Source organism: Ascidiella aspersa, chromosome 5 (genome assembly GCF_963924565.1).
Source record: "Ascidiella aspersa chromosome 5, kaAscAspe10.2, whole genome shotgun sequence".
NCBI lineage: Eukaryota > Metazoa > Chordata > Ascidiacea > Phlebobranchia > Ascidiidae > Ascidiella > Ascidiella aspersa.
The window spans coordinates 23,878,178-23,895,203 of record NC_139451.1 but is presented as its reverse complement, the minus strand read 5'-3'; the positions used below and the strand labels follow the sequence as shown (position 1 = coordinate 23,895,203).

Here is a 17,026-nt window from a genome sequence, read left to right as displayed (position 1 = left end):
AATATCCCCAAGCTCATTTCTCCACCGTGCTGTATTACATTACCCCCATTGAGCGGCGTCTTCTAACCGCTTAGAAAACAGACAGGCGTCCTTTTTTCCGTCAATTTTTGCCCTCCTTTGGTAAGATTGCACTGCAATACAGTCACCGAATCACAGTAATAGCGCCCCAGAGCCTTTTAAAGTAGACGTGCCATTTTTTTCCGTCCAGATTTTTCCTGCTTTTGTTAGATTGCACTGACATCCAGCCGCCGAAATCAAACCAAAGCGGCCTAGAGCCTAATCGCTTTTATACGCTGGCCGCTTTTTCACTTTTTTTCGTCCAGCTTTTGCAGTGCTTTGTTTTTTGTTTTTTTTTGCACTGCAATCCAGTCGCCGAATCAAAGCAAGAGTGGCCTAGATCCTATAGTCGCTTTTTCGCTGGCTGATTCTAAAGCGGACAAGCCTCCACTTTTTGCCCTGCTTTCGCTCGTTTTTTGGCACAGCGAACAGGGTCCCCTACACAAGTCGGCCAAGCGCTAGGGTCGTGCCTAATCGCTTTTTCGCTCACCGGTTTCAAAGCAGACAGGCCTTCTATTGCTGCCCTGCTAGCTCGTCGTTTTTTGGCAGAGCAAATAAGGTAGCCTACAGCAAGCCGGCCAAGTGCTACGGGAGTGCTGCCTAATCGCTTTTGCACCTTGGCACCGTCGATGCAAGGGCACGCGCCAAGGCCAACGCGCAAACACATTAGGGAAAAATTAACTCGAGGGTCTTCCATCTTGCGCCCGCAAATCCGGCCCGAGGTACGGATTATCCTTGGCATCTCCAATCGCGATCGGCAGGGTCGCGCCTAAACGACCCCGCCACTTTTCGGAGCGACTGAATTATTGATGACGGAAGGGCCGGGGAAGCGCCTTTCGATTTACTCTCCTCGCAGCAGAGAGCGTGGGCGCCGCTTAGGCCGTCCAGCACGTGCGTGACGACGTATACGCACACGCATGTACGCACGGCCGACGCAATGTCAACCAAAGTACGAAATTTTGTGTTCTATTACCGGGTGGATATACTACAAACCAGTGTTGTATACAAGTCATTTTGAAATGACTTAAGTTCCGGTTAAGTCATCTGTAAAACAATTTAAGACAAAGTCAAATCTTTTCAAAATTCAGGTCCCGTCAGTCATGTCGCTATTAGAGCAAGTCAACTTTAAGTCAAGTCATTAATATAAAAGCAATACGGTAAACTGTTACAATTGTTAAACTTGCCCAATTACGAGCAATAAGTCAACTAAAAAAACGAACACACAGCTAGCTACTTGTTTTACTTAAGAGATTAAGATAAGTATCACTTATTTTGTGAATCACGTAAGTCCAAGTCCAAATTATTTGTCCAAAAGACAGTCAAAATCCAGTCATTTGAAAACAGTGATTTAAGTCCAACAAGGTCACTTAAGTCATTACAACACTGCCCGATATTTTGATCAAAAAGTTCAGCTGTCCGTTTCGATAGCAAGTGAAGTTATTAATCCGATGGTTCTAGCATTTTTGCTGACGTCGTTTAAACACTTTGTTCGAAGCGATAGGGATTTTATTATTTTCTTTAACATTCGTTTTTTTTGGAACAGAATGTCGAAATCAATTGATGTAGTTTTTCTATACTTAACAGAATCATTTCGCAACGTCCTTGAAATATTATAACCACGTATACCGCTGCGTACAGTTTATAAACCTCTGCATTCGTCTATTTAAGTTAGAAAATGTATTAAAAAATGAAAACGCGCATAAGTAGTATTTTTAGGTTATTGGGCTTAAATTTGCTTAGCATAAAGAACCTTAACTACTTTTGATTGCACTTTTCCTATTTTTCGAGTTCAACTTCGTTGCGTTTAGGCGTACAGCATTTATCTGAAATCAACAACCTGAGATAGGATCTCCAGCAATACCACCCTAGAAATTCATGGAGTCCAGATGTCACTACCTCTATAGGTTTTGTGTATTGACTCCCACCCGGTACGATCGTCCATCCTATAAGTAAACGTTCAACAATAAAGAGTTCAGCATCGGTTCCAATGCTAAAACTATAGTGAGCGGACGCGTTTTGCTTTGCGGAGTTAATCAATACGCAGCACGGCTGGTAAAACGGACGGAAGCTCCCATGAACCCCGGTTAATGTCATAACGTCAAGTGGGATGCCAAAAAGTCTAATATGCACCGTAAAGTCAACGTTGCGTAACTGAATGTTGAAGGACAGTTTGCTGGCGCCACTTTGTAAAGGTCTATACTTCCCATTTAAACCAATCGTTTGATGTTTTGTATGAATCTTGGTGGGTTGCAAGGTTCATTCAACGAGGTAATTACTAATGTTTCATTTTACCCATTTTTTTCGAAAATTTTATGATGGGTTGACAGTTTTTTTATCGAGCTGTATGTTGTTCTTAAAATGGCACAGAAACGGGGTTCAATAACAAATAATGAAACCTTGAGCCAAAATATTACCTACCAATTAATTATTATCAATTAATTACCAATGAACTGCATCTCATAACATTGTCTTACGCCACAAAACCTATTTTATGCAAAACACTAATACTATTGCCTGAAACGAAATTAGGAGGGTGTTATAGGCAAATTTTGTAAAACATTAAAAATGCACATAAAATTGAGACACAGAATGTTTTTTTTTAATTGCTAAATAAGTGCGTTGTATGAAATGAGTGTTTTCTTTCGTAGCAGTTTTCATTTGTGTTTTTTTAAGTCGAGAGATATCTGGTGGTACTTTTGGTATTTGAATCTTTATGCTTATGTTTGGCACAGCAAACGGATGTTTAAGAATGATTCCAGACAAACACATTTATCTAATCAAACGTGCAAATATATATAAAGCCAAGTTAAACATTAAAAAAAAAGAATTTTAGATAAATCTCTTATCCACCTATCTTCCAGCGTTTATTCTGCCTATAGGCGGTAGAAATTTTATGTGGTGGCGAAAATACGTATAAAAAAACAATACGGTAGCCTAAGGAATATTGTTACCTAAGTTGAATTCTAAGGTTTTCAGCAGCAGCTTGTTTTGTCTACAAAACTGCCCAGCACTGACATACAGTTTGTTAGTTTAGGCCACTTTACATAGATTAGATCCTGTGGCAGTCAAGCCTGTTGAATCCGGCTTTGACAATGTCATTTGCAAAACAATAATTGCTTGAGGCTTTGCGATGTCGACTTTAAAAGAAATCGATTTCTAGTTTTATTATGTTAGCCTCTTGCTGTTTCTGTCGGTGCCATGCAAGTGTAACTTTAGCCATCCATAAAGGTTACCCAAAATCTTTCAAGTTTAAAAATGATTTCCGTTTTGTCGACGTAGCTTGTCGTACGAAATAGTTCACAAATACGCGGTACAAATAAAAATTTTAAGGTACAACCAGCAACCGATGTGCCTATTAGGGACAAGACATTAGATTTTTCATTTATGTTTGTTTGAACAACACAATTTTAGCGCCTATACCACTATATCAAGCGTGTATATTATGTTGGAATTTAAGTTCCGTATAAATATGTCGATTCAAACGTACAACTTTCTTTTGTTTCAAATCCAGAAAATGATGTATAAGTAAACTTTTTCCCGTTATCTCCAACATAATAGTGTGCCATATACGAAGCGAAACAACATAGGACTTTGTAAAAACAGGTCATGAAAATTAATAGAGAACTGACTAGTAACACAACGCTGATCTTGTCTTCAAACAGGACAGAAAAACTTGGCAAACTCGTTTTAAATGTCTAAAACGAGTGTAATAGATCTAGATAACATAATATTAAAACTTGTATACGTGTTTACATAAAACCCCATAGGCAAAACGATGTCATTAACAAAAACAACAAGTAGATAAATGGCGTCACAACAAACGGATAACCGAGTGCCCGACGCGTATGACTCATTACTCACCCGAGTCGCCAGATTTTGCAATAAGGACAGCAGCGTGTACTGTATAGTCTCTTAAAAAGCGACCACCTTCCAAACCAGACGAAATTATTCGATTGTTTTCGTATAGTAAGGAAATAAGAGTCGCTTTCGGCCGCAGAATGAAAAAGCAATCTTCCCGTTTCCTTGGCTGATCAATAGAACCCCGCCAAGCCCAACGGCTCGATTTCGTCCCAATCAAGCTCCTCCACCACCAGTACCCAGACCCCTCACCCCCCCAATAGCGTCGCTAAAAGCATTACTGCGTCGAGAATTGTTTTCTATCAAGACGGGGCGTCGCGCGAATCGCCACAATTTCCAGCGAGCACGCAAATTGAATTAGGCCCCGGCCTAATGGCGGCTGCCGGAGCCGCGCCGCTCACCTTGGGTTCACTAATCGCGCGCCAGATTCTTTCAGCGCAGCAGCGCGATATAACTAAGTCGGCCAGCGCGCGCAAATGGACCCATAGAGCGGACGCGATTGGACCAAGCCACCAAACATGTTTGCGCGCGTTTTTGCGGCTGGCGAGTGGAGTGTGGGGGGGGGGGGGGGGCAATTTCGATTGGATGGGGGGTTTAGTGTGTTGTTGGTCAGGCGTTTTATGTTGATAAATATAAGTTGAAACATCAATTTATTTTAAGTGATGTATTTTTTTAAACTTATATACTGTAACCAAGTTTAGCGATGAAGTAAATCAATTTTCGACTACGAAAAAACAAACAAAATAGAAAAACAAATTTAAACAACAAATGTATGCTTAACGAAAATAAGCAAAAGCGTAAAATATTGAGAATCCGACCTTTAAGACACAAGGACAACGTTGTCAACGATTCGGACTTCGGGATATAATTTGAAATATATTTACATACCGTAAACTTTGACCAAGGTTTGACCTTTTTTAAGATAAAAAAATGTTCTTTCATTGATAATAAGTGTCAATGACTTAATATAAGCCTTTTCGACAAATTACTTGACTTGAATTAAGTCTTTTGGACAAATGACTTGGTTTGAAGTAAAGTGTTTTCCTTCAGCATTTATTTGTAAACTTGAGCTATTAACCCTTATTTTGCACTTAATTAATTTGCTTGCTATTTGTTGCGTTGTTCTTATTTTTTAGTTTAGTTGTTGCTTTTAATCGTGCGAGTTTAACAATCTCAGTAGTTTAAGTTTCTTTTTTATGACAAGGACGTGACTTAAAGTTAACATAACATGGGCAGCTGAAGGCTTGTATATAGGATTTGTTGTTAATTCAAAACGACTTGACTTCGAGCTAAGTTATTTTACAAATGACTTGGGACTTATGTCAGTTTAAAATGAATTGTTAACAACACAGTTTATTTCCGAACCGAATAGTAAGGGTTTACTCCAGAAGTTGTTTCACACATCGACCCGGCGGCTGATTATAGGTATATACGCCCGAGTGTTAATTACTGCTCGGGTCTTGGAGGCGTTTTCGCCCGGCGCAAGGTCGCAGGGTTATTATTATTTGATGAGACCGGGTTGTTGTCGGCGGCTCATTAGCTTATCAGCGACTTGTAATGGGAGGCGCGAAAGCGGAACTGAAAAGCCGAGGCTCGGTGCATTTGTCTGTCACTTGTATTTGTGCTTGCGGCTTTGTACCACTTCAATTACTCTCGGCCAACGTTGAATAGGTGGTGTTTGTCGATATTGCAGTACATTTATTTTAATAAAAATATTTTAACCCACCACAGACCAGATGCCTGATTCGCCAAAGAACATAATTTTAATTTAATTTTGCACTACACTCAACACCAAAGGTGAATGACAAAAACAAAAATACTGACTGACATAAATTAATTTACAGGTAATATAATGTAGGAAAACGTTAATTCTGGATGTCATGTGGCACGGCTAATAACAATAAATGTATTACAATCTTGATGAGATCAAAACAGTAGTGTTAACCTATTTTAATATATTGTTTAGATTTGTTCTCAAAATGTCTACCGTATTTGGACTAATTCTTTCTAAGTGCTGCTTTAGTTTTTCTTTGATTATTCAACAGCACAATTAAACGTTGTGTCTCCCTGTTAAAATGAATAGTTTTTTGAGTTTGGCTTAAAATAGTCCACATTTTGCTTGGTGTTTGTTTGTAAATAGAATATCTTTAGTTCAATATGACTTGTTAAAGGCTAGAAAGGCTAAATACACAATAGTTTTACTTTCATGTTGAGAAGCATTTACCCGATCAATTCTTTTTGAGCATAGTAATGACGTCATTTGCTATAGAATCGGATCGAGATACCTTTTTTTCAAAACATCGGGTATCGGTATTGGAGTGAAACATCAAGTGTCTGATGTTCCTAGTACAGATACTATCACCCAAACTATATAATTTATCGGAGTTAAGAAAGACACGCACACATATGTGTTTGAATAACAACTGTGACCTAGCCCCTCGGAAGCTGCGTTTTGACCGACGATTACGGCTTCTGTTTTCGAGGGTAGTTCTGCAAACGCAAAAAAACACAATATAAAAAGATCTCTCGCTCTCTACAGACGTCAATGGCGGCAACTTCCACGCGTGCGGCACCAACTGCGGTTGCTGCTTGCGAGTAGTCATCAACATCTCGGGCCAGCTGTACGAGACGCAAAACAAGACGCTGCAGCAGTTTCCCAACACGCTGCTCGGCCATCCTGAGAAGCGCAAGCGGTTCTACGACCCGACCCGCGACCAGTACTTTTTCGACCGGAGCCGGCCCTCCTTCGACGCCATATTGCACTTTTACCAGGTTCGCTTGTGTTAAGCTTTTTTTCTAAGACCTATATTTGAGCAGTTTTCCAAATCACAGTTGTTCAACACGTATGTGTGTAGGCTATCTTTCACGAAGTGATGTGGTACTGTAAACCAGTGTTGTAATAACTCAAGTCATTGACTTGAATTTAGTGCACTTAAGTCAATGTTTTTAAATCAAAGTATTTTGACCCGAATGGGGGGGGGGGGGGGGGGGCGTGTGAGGTTCACAAGGGGGGCGCGAGTAATTGACAAACTCTGTTTGAATTATGACTAAACATTAAGACGAAGTGATAGTTCCCTGCTACTGATCCTCGAATTAAATATTTGGTATTAAAAAAAACAGTTACATCCTTCGCAATATTGCAACTTATCTGGAAATAAATTGCTGTTCTGCTTTATTCTTTTTTGAATTTGAAACACGCGAGTTTTGTTTGAATTGTAAAAGGGGGCGTGTCTCCAAAAGTTTAAGAACCACTGAACTAGAGTCCAAGTCAAGTCACTTTTAGATTTTTTAATTAATAACAAGTCCAAATCAAAGTCTTTATTTATGCAAGTCAAGTTGCCTACAAGTCATCGTCATATAGCAAATCAATTCCAAGTCATTACGTGTTACATAACGAGTTTGTGTAGTAGAGAGGCTACGCAACCGATAGTAGTTACTAGCGTTCAGCACCACGAGTTTGCGACATCTAACTGGAAAACATTTTACACGCGATGAAAGCCGTTGCCCCCCGAGGGGACCAGCGTTCTATAAAAAGGGGGTCTTGGCCTGGACGGCGTCTGCGTTTAATTCCACTGGGACGGCAAAACGTATGCATCAGGCGCATAGCGTAATGCTGCTCATTGGCCATGATACGACATTGGGCTTTCTTTGCAGACCAATCAGCACCGGTATTTTGCGTTTACAGCGTAAGTGTGAGTTGATTAATAGCACACCGGGTTCACGGCGACTATAATTAAACTGCCTGGCTGTTTTGCGGTCTGAGGCGACCACACATTGCTTGTTGGACCTGGAAAAGCGACTATTTTTAAAATGATTGGCACGAGCAGTTATCTTACCCTGCCTTGGTGTGGTGGCCTTTCGAACACGGTGAAGGAGTGTGCGGTTTTCCAACACGGTGATGGTGTATTCAAAGAAAACAGTTTTGTTTCGTGTCACCCCATGTGCACGAAACAGAACTATATACCCAACTCTCTTTCGGTATGGACTGTATGCAGCAAGTCATACGTCGTACATGTAACCCTGCGGCAGTGTTGTAAAGACTAAAATAACTGCATTCAATGTTGTGATCGACTTTGAGGAAGTTGTACGAATGAATTTACTCGGATTTTTCGAAATGATCTATATATCTTAATCGTTTGATGTTATACGTGCGGTCAGGGGCTTAAATTTTAACCAGTCGAAAAACTAGCGTAAATTACGCGTTATCGCCGAAACAATCCCGTTTGACGGACTTTCTCACGTACGACAAAATTTCACGCTTTTAAATGAGTTAAGGTGGCCTGGGTTAAGGTAATGTGCGAAACAACTCATCAAGTCATATCTTTAATCGTGCTTTTCTTGCATCAAATATTTAGGTCAATATTTTTCCTATCTTGATATAAAATCTTAAGAAGCTGTCACGCATAATACAGTTCAACCAAGCTAATTAAGCATTTACTCAAACTTCTTAACCCCGTTCCTTACATGTTTTGTTTAACTGTGGTTTTGCTTGTTAAACAACTCTATGATTCCATGTAGAATTTAACATTTGCTGATCAAAGAAGACTCATTTGTCTTCACACCTCGCTTTATCGTTGATTGTTGAATTTAAAAATAGCGAAATTAGCGATTAATTACATTGTAATGGGCCGTGTATAAAACTATTCTTTGCGATGGATAACAATTGTGTTCGTAATAGAATTACCTGCAGGATATTTAGTTGGTGGTATGCTCATCGATGTATTGAATTCGGATAACGCAAGCTTATTTAAAGCACTAATGTGCTTAGCCCAATCAATAGAAGCATAGACAAAAGAGTTTCTGAATTTCCAGTCGTACGGTAGACGTAACAAATTCGCGGCATTTTTTCTTGAATCTGATTGGTGCTTTATTTTAAAGAAGGCAAAAAAATGTAAAAGAGTATCAGAAACGTTAATTTTGTCGAAAATGCTTTTTTTAAATAAGTTGAAGCGGACGCTAAGTTAGGAGTTTCGTATCAGTATTTCTTCCAAACCACCTATTTTATGACCACTTAGGTCTGTGGACTACTTAGAGTGTATGAAATAGTTTTTGGGTTCCACAAAGACATGGGAATATAAGTGTAGCCTATATATCAAAAGGTGGAGGGATTATAGTTTTCTTGCCGACAACGATCCACGCAAAAATATTTTGGGGAGATTGAAAAAAAGGTGAGGACCCCCTGCTATAATGGATAAAACAAAAGATCTTTGAAAGACGCTCTTTATATCAGGAGAAACGATGCATAGAAACTGCAGAGTTAACTACAATAAAACCGCTATGCATTTGAAAATATGTTTTGTCATATTCAAACAAGTGGGGTATAAATGCGTCAACTCATTTACTTGCTTTATACTGCAAAAGGATTAGTTCAGATTAACTATTTAAAATGCGCTCTACAGAAAATGTTACAAAAGACGACACTTATTTGTATATCTTCCTGAGCATCAAACATTTCGATATTTTTTGTCATATTTTAACCTATTGTGATCCACAATTCACAAATTAAGGACACTTATCTTGCCTCAACTACAAATGCAAAGCAACCCGCGATTTATTTGCTCAGAAACGCTGTTTAATAAATTATAAACTAATTTTCTTTTTTCAATTAAAACAATAAACATGCCGAACTTTAAAAACAATTTTAAAAATCATTTCAAATCGCCAACCAATTCTCGCACCACCTTTTAGAATTGCTTAAATAACAAAACCTTTGTAATTTTATTTATAAAAAAGCAACTGAACACAATTCCACAATACCAAAATGTGAGTTAGTTCTGTGTCCAATTCAGTATCCCCAAACTCCCTTGGAACAGTTTTTGCACCCCTTGGAGGTGCGAGCAAGCCTGGTTAAGAAACCCTGCACTATTGAAAGGCGCTTGTTTCGGCGTGATTTTTCCAACGGTGTTTTAAGCGTTTACATGGCGACGAAATTAGGGCCGGAACGGATAATGGGTAGCGCGTGTATCCGACTTCGAAGCCGCGCCGACGAACACCATTTGCCGTTACCGCAAAGGCTGGGGCCACTCTACTCGAAGCCACTCGGCGAGTAGTTAGTTTCAGCCGCTTATAATTTATTCATTGCTGTTGATTTAATTGATTTGTCACGCGGTCGCTTGCAAAGTCAGCCATCGATTCCCGGGCCGGTGAAATAAAACTGTCTTGGAAGGAGAGAGCGGGCAACTTTTCGGCTCTCTCTCCATCTTTATTCACGTTTTGCCTTGCAATGTGGCGCTAATGCGGACTGTTCTAATTTCTCAGAAAAACAGAGTGTTTTATCCTAAAGTTCTCATTGTCTTTTAGGATGGAGGCCAGGTGTCAAAAAATGTGTTGCTGATAGTTCACTGCCATCAAGTTGGGCTAATCCAAATCATTTGGTCTATTAAAAATCTGATAATACCTATCAGGATACCAAGCGATAGTATCGGTATCGGTCGGTTCGTATCGGTGCTGATTGAAAATAAATTAAGCCTTATTGCCATTGCGCTTTATAATTTAAGCAACTTGGCTTATTTTAAACCGTTCGGTATTCGATCGGACAACCGCAGTTGGCTATTTTTGTTGTTAAGCTAAAAAAACTCTTTCATGAACTAAAATACATATTTTTCTAGAGCGGCGGTCGCCTCCGAAGACCGTTGGACGTTCCCGTGGACGTCTTTGCGGACGAAATCAAGTTTTTCCAACTCGGAACCGAAGCCATGTCCAAATATCAAGAAATCGAAGGCTTTATATTTGAAGGTACTCAAGTGGGGCGCGATAAAATGCGTTTTTAAGCTATTTTTTGTAAGACTATATAAATTGTGGGTGCTCTTTCATTTTATCACAAATACTCTAGGGTATTTAATAGATTTTGTGTCGAAGTTTTCAGTTAGTCGGACCTATTCCTTGGAGCCTGTCTCCCAAAATGCACTTTATGTCCCTTGTTCACGTTTAAAAAAATTATGTGCGAAGCGTCACAAGAAAGGTCGCTGAAGTCAAAATAAAAGCAACAAATTTGATTTTAACTGGCTAATAATTTAATTAAAATGAATTGTATTATCGCGGCCTACTAAGGGGGTAGAAGGCCATCGTTTGGAAATCCAGGCATACAGTACACGTGATGCCACGATCGGAAAAACATAGATGGCTTTGCCACAGCAACACTATTCTATAATATATCACTGGCCGAATTCATTTATACTAAATCTGTAATGTAATTCGTTGTTTTTGTTGTTGATTTATTGCCACTACAACCACGTGATGACGTATATAGTTAAGTCACTGTAGTGGGATAAAATATGTTGGAAAAGCGCTTTTGCCATCCGGTATAAACGTCTATGATTAGCGTCCATTTATAATGACAAAGCCTCTGAGGAAACTATAAGTTGAAAATTCAGCCTAAAACAAAAAATACTAATTGTTTACCTGTTTTTCGTGGATAACCATGTGTGATACTCAAAGTGCCTGGCCCAAAGCATTGTAAATGTTCAAAACAACATCGTTACAGTTTTCAAAATTGCGTTAATACGAAGTGAATCCCGTTTAAAAGATAATGCTTTTTTATGGCCTGTTTATAAAATGACCGTTTTTTCGTGAATAGTCTGGGTATGTTATTTTGTGGTCCTAGATTTTTACGGGGTTATTTATTAACAGGTCTTTTTTTTATAAACACTATTTTAAACTTTTTTTTAAACTGCATACAACAATAACCAATATTTTTTAAATTTATAAAATATCGTTTGATTAGATTTTAGCTTTTTTTTCGATAAAAAAATCGCGGTAATTAAACATCAATCTCTATATTTACGTTACCCTTTCGGACATACACACTACACAGCACTGAGCAATGGCGTCCATCGGTAGTTTTTTTTTTCGTTAATATATTAAATTTCGAAGCTGACCGTACGGGAGGCGCCTGTTTTAAAAAGCTGGATGTGACAGCGACGGTAAACAGCAAGACTTCGGACGCTAAATATAATCTATTGTATTTACCTAAAAAGATCGATACCGAAGCTTATTTGCCCTTACGAAAGCGGCGAAAATAAGTTCCTTCCTCGGTGTAGCGTCTCTTTTTTCACTCTTGCCTTCTCTCTTTTTGTGCTTAGGGAAGTAGCGGCCCACTGATTGCCTATTTTTCATTATTAAGTGGAAGTCTCAGCGTGAAAGAAATCGCTATCGATTGGTGGATCAGGGTTGCAGCCGGGGTAGATATGGGTTTTGCGCCGTTGCTGCTTTTGCAGGCGCATCGATTGCCAGGATATAAGACTACAAGAAAAATCCCTTAACTTTGCACAAGCGAAAGCACGGCGGGGGCACAAAATCAAACCGGGATCGCGATTCGACGCCTAATGAGCCTGATCTATATAAATCAAAGGCCCTTCGAAGGGGGGCAGGTCTGACAGGCGCATGATTGATAAGCACGTCACCTTTATCAGCAGCATCCGAGCTTTTAGGCGTCGGCCCCTGGTTTACTTAACATCCTCAAAGCTACCGCGGACCCCTAAATTTATTTATGTAACCACGGCACACAAGAAGTTGTCAAAAATGACGTCACAATTAAATCGACTTTCAGAAACCTGCTGATGTTTTAAGCAAAATGGAGTAAAAAATACATTCAGAGCTTAACTGTTTGATTTTCAATTAAACTCTTTTCTTTGAAAAATAGATTTTTAACTATACACTAATATTTCAATTTACCTTCATGGACCCCCTAAAATTAGTTCAGTAGCCACTAGGCGCTGTTGTTTAGGAAGTGGTCTATGTGTAAAGCGTAAACGGTCAGATGTAAGATTTTTGAAAATTTATAGGTTGCTTACAGCTTGGAAATTTATAGTTTCCTAAAGGTCAATAAGCTACATTACCATTGCTATTATGTTTTGTACAGAAATCCGCGATTACACTTGATGCGGAGCATTGTGTGTAATGACTTTGATTCTGGCAAAGTTTATACGCTGTTGGGATGTTATGAAAATCTACTTGTTTTGTAGTAAAAAAAAACTCATACCCCGGTAGCCACAGCTTGGATAAGTTATTCGGTAGGTAGATCGATTGCAAACCCGCTTAAAACCAGGGTTTGTTGCAGGATAAACTTATTTTTTTCTCTTTGCATCGAATCCCCTCACTTTTGCGCACAGATGATTCCAATGCTATACGTTTTGTACAGTAATCCGCGATCCCACTTAGTAACACTGTATGGAACATTTTTGATCCTAGGAAAGTTAAAAATGCTCTCTTGGGAAATGCTACCAAACAAATCTACTTCACCATGATTTTTTTTTGTTTTGCTTTGAAGTTTATACTATGGGTCCCTATGAAAATTGCGGCCACTTCCGGCTGCCCAAACATTTAAATTCAACATAATATAAGCTGTTGTTGCCAAGCGTAATATTAATCAAGAAAACACAGCTCATCTGGCAATTATATTTCTTCTTATTAAAGTCGCCATTTTCGGGATAAATGACTTCGATTCTAAACGATAGCTTTGCTGACCTTTGTGCCTTTCCCCCGATTCTAGAGGAAGAGTACCGAGCAATGGGCGACGGCGGCCTCTCCCCCCAGGAGCTGGCCCGGGCGCGCGAGAAACTGCCAGAGAACAAGCTTCAGCGATCTATCTGGATCCTCTTCGAGAAGCCGGAGAGCTCGAATCCGGCCCGGGTCGTTGCCGTTGTCTCCATCACCGTTATCTTCCTTTCCATCATCTGCTTTTGCCTGGAAACGGTGCCCGACCTGCAGCGGCGCTGGGTGATCGACGAGGTGAACGAAACCGTGTGGAACAAGCCGCTGCCCGCCAACTACAGTGGTCCGCTGCCGCCCGACGCCGCCACCAATTACATGTTTCTCAGGTAAGGACACTCACTATTGGAGAAACAGGTCTAACTTATAGGTCGGTTTGGGGAAAATGTGAGGCTGTTATTTCTGGAGACCAATTACAGGTTTCTCAGTGGATAAACAGGTCTAAGTTATAGGTCGGTTTGGAGAAAATGTGAGGCTGTTATACATCAATGTTGAAAATGAATAAACAGTGATTCGAAACGTTCAAAATGATACCTACTTCTGTATGGGCTTTGATAATATTGGTACATATTTCAGGCGTAGAACACATAACTGCGGAAAATACCCGCCACAGTTGCTCAACAATCGAGCAAAGAGGATCTTGGCACCAAAAGATCCATTGTTTTATAAATTAAAGAGAAAACAAACGCCTGTTGTTCGTTACGTTGCAGTCGAGTGTTCAACATGACGGTGACCAACTCTTCCAACATCACATCGACGGTGACCATCCAGCGGTTGCGCCAGTTCGCCAACAATCCCTTCTGGGTAGTGGAAACCTTCTGCATTTGCTGGTTCACGATTGAGGTTAGTGACGCAGTGTGCCCGGTTATCAATAATGCAGGCAAATTGCGACCGGGGTCCCTATGTGCTGGTTAGTCGATTGCAGCAATGCCGTGACTTAATCTTTCGCCGTTATCTTTAAGATGCGGATTTGCTTATTGTTAAGGGCTAAGTTCCTGAAAGGAGAAAAGACCTTGAGGGGGCGTAAGCATCGGGAGATAATTTCCTCCTGTATTATCACGGAAATACAGGTATCCGGTTTTTGGATGACCCTCCATCAGTTAATCTATAGATTTTAGGAAGATGTCATAAGCGATAAACAATTAGTTGTGTTTAATTGATATTGAGTGCTTTAACGACGCAACTACGCTACCCGTATAACTTTTGCGGGTCTCATTCCCTTTTAAACGTTTAGGCGTTCATAAGATATATTACCTATTTATATTGCTTATAATATCAATCCTATTTATATTGCTTATTCATTTCATGTTTGGAAGTTTTATTTAATCGGTTTGTACCACACATTCAGTTTAAAACACGTTTTTTATGTTTTCTTATGTTTTGGCGCTGATTTTTGGGAGTCAGAGACCGATCACATTATTGCTATACGGGCCATGTTTTATTGTTAAGTCAATTTGCAATTTGCATAAAAACTGTCATTGCTCAGTCTACTCTAAACAGTTTCTAGCAATAGAACATCGAAATGCAATTATGCGCTATTTTATGCGTGCGGCGCAAACCGGCATCAGCTGTATATGTGAATAACAATGATAACTAAAAAAATGATTCATTTGTTTCATTCGTGAGTTACCGCAGTTGCAATATCCCCCTGTTTACCTTGTCGTTTCGTGTTTGATTGCAAATCACGGATTATATGCAAGCAAAAATTGGTTTGTATTGGCACCTATACCACCTACTGCATAATTGCGGTGAATGTCGATATTCAGTATTGTTATGACTTAGCCTATATGGCTTGACTTAAGTACTATTTTGAAGTAACTTGCCTTGACTTACATAGGACGAAATGACTTGAAATAACGTTACCTAAAATAAGTTATTCTGGTACTAATTTGTACTATCTGACGTTTCGGCCACTTATCCAGGGTGCCTTCATCTGAGAATTCTTATTTTTCGTGGTTGGGCGTGGTATTGTTACATTCCCTAATGAAGGCATTTTGGATAAGCAGCCTAAACTTATTTGTCTAAAAATGACTCCAAGTCCAAGTTAAAGTCATTTATCAAATTGACTTACGCAAAATCTAGTCATTTCGTCGAAGGAATGTAAGGCAAGAAAATTGTATCGTTTTTGCCAAAAGGGTCCACAATGGAACGAGTTTCGTTGCGTTGCTTGGTATTTGAAGTTAAGTACATCAAAATACCCCCTTTTATACAGCTGCTCTGTCGTTTCGCGAGCTGCCCGGAGAAGACAAAATTCTGCTTCGACGTGCTCAACGTCATCGACTTGGTGGCGATTGTTCCCTACTTTGTCACCACTGCGTCAGCGGCCGCATCGGAAGAAACGCCCGGTGCGTGTATTTTATTTAACCCTTGTTTACGCACTTTAATTATTTAACGGCGCGCATCGGAGCCGAGCGTGTTTTGTTTAGATGACTGAGGTTGTTGTTTTGTTTTTTCTGATTCCAATCGCAGCTTGACGTTTTTCGAATCGGCGTTGTTGTATGCCTTTTAATAGCGGTGCCTTCTGTTTAGGACTTTAGGAAGAAAGAAAAACAGAAATGTCATAGTCGACTAATACACCATATAGCGATCATTTTTTGTAATTATTTGGCAAATCACCGCTAGAAGCAGTTTTATACGAATTCGGCCAATTTTATTTGTGTTTCGCATTGTAAATCTTCAAAAAAACTTGCAACTGGGTGAATAATATATTTCATCGTGTTTTTTCTTCAGTGTTTGGCTGCTATATATTTCTGTCGCCCAGTAGTTTATTGCCCTGATGAAGATTTTCTGTATCGGTAATCGAAACGTTGTTACATTTAACAGAAGAACAAATTTTACAATTGATAAATACTTTGGTTGCGGTCAAGTAAAATTAAAGGGTAGAAATACAAAAATAAATTCTTGCCCTAATTCTGCTTGATATGTTTCTCAGTCACATTAACTGAAGATGATACAAGCTATATAGTAACGAAACGTCTTAATCAAGATGATGTCGATATACTCGACATTTTTGGCTTTGCGATTCATTATCAAGCTACATTACAGGTCCGTGCATATAGTTCACCCAAATACAGGGTCCTCGGGCCTAATAACTCGCCCGACTGACAACGGTTGTTTTTCCGCAGTGGTGTCGCAAAACAAGGGCATCTCTCTGGCCTTTATCAGGGTCGTACGTCTCGTGAGAGTCTTCCGAATCTTCAAGCTCTCGCGTCACTCGACCGGGCTGCAGATCCTCGGGCAGACGCTAAAGTCAAGCTTCCGGGAGCTGGGACTGCTGCTTTTCTTTGTGCTTATCGGCGTAATCCTTTTCTCAAGCGCAGTTTACTTCGCAGGTGAGGCACTACGTTCGTTTGATGAATATTCTTCTAGTTTTTTTTTTAATTTCGACCCGAATATTTGATAAAGGGCAGCCGTTTAATTTGACAAAACTCTTTAGCGAAAGATATTTACCAAAATAAAACACCCTTGCACCAGCGAAATCAATAGCCACAGTTGCATTTTGTAAAAAAAACCTGTTATGTTTACCGAAGCTTCTTCAGATTACCTATAGAGATTTTCCAAATTTCGAACATTTCTACAATAAAACGCCAGAAGTCTTGGTTAGTCTTCAACTGGGATCGTT

The 17,026-nt window shown here is 39.7% G+C and overlaps 1 protein-coding gene across 1 annotated transcript in view; it reads left to right on the top strand.

The window, feature by feature from the left end:
- LOC146145516 (potassium voltage-gated channel subfamily A member 1-like) overlaps window positions 1-17,026 on the top strand; it is a 29,298-nt gene that overhangs the window by 10,022 nt on the left and 2,250 nt on the right. The window contains exons 5-10 of the mRNA XM_083390305.1: window positions 6,455-6,687; window positions 10,524-10,650; window positions 13,406-13,733; window positions 14,115-14,247; window positions 15,617-15,749; window positions 16,530-16,736. Of these exons, the coding sequence (XP_083246431.1) occupies window positions 6,455-6,687; window positions 10,524-10,650; window positions 13,406-13,733; window positions 14,115-14,247; window positions 15,617-15,749; window positions 16,530-16,736 (1,161 nt within the window). The remainder of the gene's footprint in view (window positions 1-6,454; window positions 6,688-10,523; window positions 10,651-13,405; window positions 13,734-14,114; window positions 14,248-15,616; window positions 15,750-16,529; window positions 16,737-17,026) is intronic.